The sequence below is a fragment of the Phaethon aethereus genome (genome assembly GCF_964289735.1).
Source record: "Phaethon aethereus genome assembly, chromosome: 21".
NCBI classification, from domain to species: domain Eukaryota; kingdom Metazoa; phylum Chordata; class Aves; order Phaethontiformes; family Phaethontidae; genus Phaethon; species Phaethon aethereus.
This window is the reverse complement of record NC_138597.1, coordinates 589,696-592,529: the sequence shown is the minus strand read 5'-3', so window position 1 is coordinate 592,529 and position 2,834 is coordinate 589,696. Positions and strand designations below refer to the sequence as shown.

At 57.7% G+C, this 2,834-nt stretch overlaps 1 protein-coding gene across 1 annotated transcript; it reads left to right on the top strand.

The window, feature by feature from the left end:
* Positions 1-896: 896 nt before the first annotated feature.
* C1QA (complement C1q A chain) lies at positions 897-2,510 on the top strand (the record flags this gene model as incomplete). The annotated part of the gene is made up of 2 exons (XM_082009338.1): positions 897-1,805; positions 1,942-2,510. Exons 1-2 carry the CDS (start codon positions 1,643-1,645, stop codon positions 2,508-2,510), a joined length of 732 nt encoding a protein of 243 aa, XP_081865464.1. The 5' UTR covers positions 897-1,642.
* Positions 2,511-2,834: the final 324 nt, after the last annotated feature.

The window sequence follows — 2,834 nt, the reverse complement described above, 5'->3', positions numbered from 1 at the left end:
TGCCAGACCCCCTTGATTTTGGGACCACCCTGATCCCAGACCTGCACACCGTCCTCTTTCTTTGAACATCCTCCCTTGAGCTCCAGCTGCTTCTGTGTTTCCTTTGGGAAAGGCACAAGCCACTCAAAGGATGCCAGGAGCAACCTAGGTGCCAGAGATCCCCATCCTCTCCCACTCTACTACAGAGCCAAGGTCCCCAAACCACTGAAGTGAGGGCAGTGGGAAGGACATGTCTCACTATGGATGCTCGAGGCCAAGCTGAGCCACACAGACACTAACGGTCCCTTTGCTGGAGCCCTCCTCCATCAGGGTGCAGCACCAAGGTGGGCATCTGGAGGGGTCAGCCCCCAGCAGCAGCAATGACAAGGCTGGGTACTAGTGACAGCCATGCTCTGCCCATCGCCCAGTCCAGGAGCCCTCAAGAGCGATCCCTGGGCCCCGCCAAGCACCCTTTGGATGGCCATGCCACCTAGTGCTCTCATCACCTGTCCCTTCCTGCAGGGACAGAGCTGTAGCGAGCCTTTGAGCACCTTCCAACTCTGTGTTGCTTTGTGCTGGGACTGCAGGGACTGCTGCTGGGCCAGGCTGGGAACCCTGCGGTCCTGCACTTTTGCTGACCAAGCTGTTTCCTGACTGTGACCAGCACAACCAGGGTTGAGCACAGAAAGGGGAACAAGTTTCTCTCTTGTGCAGAAAAAGCAAAACTTGGCACTTCTCTTCCCCAACCAGGCAAACCATTGTGCATGTAAATATATCCGCCCACCCTGCTCATCTTCCTCTCTGCTCCCAAGGAAGAGCTTCCAGCAGAGCTGCTGCTTAGACTGATCTGTCTTCAGCCTCAGCAAGCAGGTAAGTCACCCCAAGTAGCTGGGAACACATGCCTCCTCTGCCACCGCTCTCCAGTTCTTGCTCCATGTCCCCTCCTTTCTTCACTTCCCCCCTCCACAAGAATTTAAAGTGGGAAAAGGGAGAAAAGATGATGCAAGGGGAGGAGGGAGCTGCAGGAATCTGTCCTTGCTGCATGTGGTTGTGGACGTCAGTGGATTCTGCAGGCTTCTCCTGGGCTGAGTACTCCAGGTTTTGGGGTAGGTCTGTGTGCTCAGGACCTCCCTTCTCTCTCCCAGCTCTGTGTGTTGGAGATCTGTATCCCTTTTGCCTGTTTACCCCTTTCCTGTTTATCTCTCCCCTGTTGTGTCTCTTTGCACCTCTTCCTCACTTGTACTCTCTACCCCATGGGACGACTGCCCTGTACATCCGTGCTTGTTCCCCCAACACTGGAAGAAACATGCCCTGAATGCATCTGATTTGTGACCATCCATCCCCAGGATGCGCACCAAGGGTTTATGCCGTGCTCCACATCCTGGGCTCTCCAGTCCCACAGCCCTGCCACAGGCACATGTCAGAGATTTTCAGTAACATCAATGATTTCAGCTCATGCAACAAAACAGCCTCAAAATTGTTCCATGAAGTTCTTTTCCCCATTGAATGTGGTGTCCACCTACCTGTATTGGGTGGCGTGGTAGGTCTGTGCATGCATCTGACGAGAGCGCTTGCGTGTCTGTGTCCAAGGTGCATCTGTGTGTTTGCCGTGTGCTTGTCCCCATCCCCAGTTCCCCCACCCCTGTGCTTGTAGGGAGGCAGGATGCAACCCGGGCTTTGGCTGGCAATCAGCATCCTGGCAGCAGCGCTGGGCATGGTCCTGCTGGAGGACCGCGTGTGTCGGGCACCGGACGGCAAAGACGGCTTCCCGGGAGTCCCTGGCCTCAACGGGAGGCCAGGGCAGAAGGGTGACGTGGGAGAGCCAGGTAAGGAAGAGCCAGGGAGACATGGTGTGGGTGGCCTGGGAGCCTCACACCTCTTGCTAGAGCATCATGGGCTGTGGGAGCAGCTTGGGAGATGCCAGACATGCATGAACTGCTCCTCCTCATCACCTCTCCCCAGGGAAATCAGCACAGAGGACGGGCATCCGGGGACTCAAAGGGGATGCAGGCGAGCCAGGGCCTCCTGGCATCCCAGGGAACCGGGGCTACCATGGCCCGCACGGCCCGCCCGGGCTCCCAGGCCAGCCAGGGCAGAGAGGGGACAAGGGGAAAGCTGGAAACATCCTGAAGCAGTCGCATCCTGCCTTCTCCGCCTCGCGGAGGTCCCCACCATCCATGGGCAGGACGGTGGTGTTTGACAATATCATCACCAACCAGGAGAGCTCCTACAGTCCCCAGACAGGGGAGTTCACCTGCCACATCCCTGGGCTCTACTACTTTGCCTACCAGGTGGTCTCCAGCGGGGACCTCTGCCTGAGCATCACCAAGAACAAGGAGCGTGTGGTCAGCTTCTGTGACTACAACAGCCGCAACATCCTGCAGGTGAACTCGGGCAGCAGTGTGCTCAGCCTGGCCGTGGGTGACCGGGTCTCCGTGAGCACCGACCCTGCCAGGGGCAGCAACATTTACAGTGGCTCCGAGGCAGACAGTGTCTTCAGCGGCTTCATGCTCTTCCCGCAGACGGGCTGATGGACCACCAGTCCAGTCCTGCTTAGCACCAGAGAATTGCAGTGTACGTGTCTGCATGTGTTTTCCCCATGTGAGGGCATGGGATGGTTTCATATCACAGCAAGCCAGGATGTCCCCAAACTGAGCCACCAGACAGGTCCTGTGCTTCCACCAGTGTCGCGAAGTTGCCAGGCGCTGAGCCTGCCAGCTCCATCCTGGAGGCAGAGCACTCCTGGCTGCAGCAGCCCTTTCTACTCCTGGGTGTTCAGACCCCACACTGGAGGGGCCCAGTTGTCACCGGGGCCATTCACCAGCTGTGGCTCTTTGCTCCTGAGTGGGAAATCT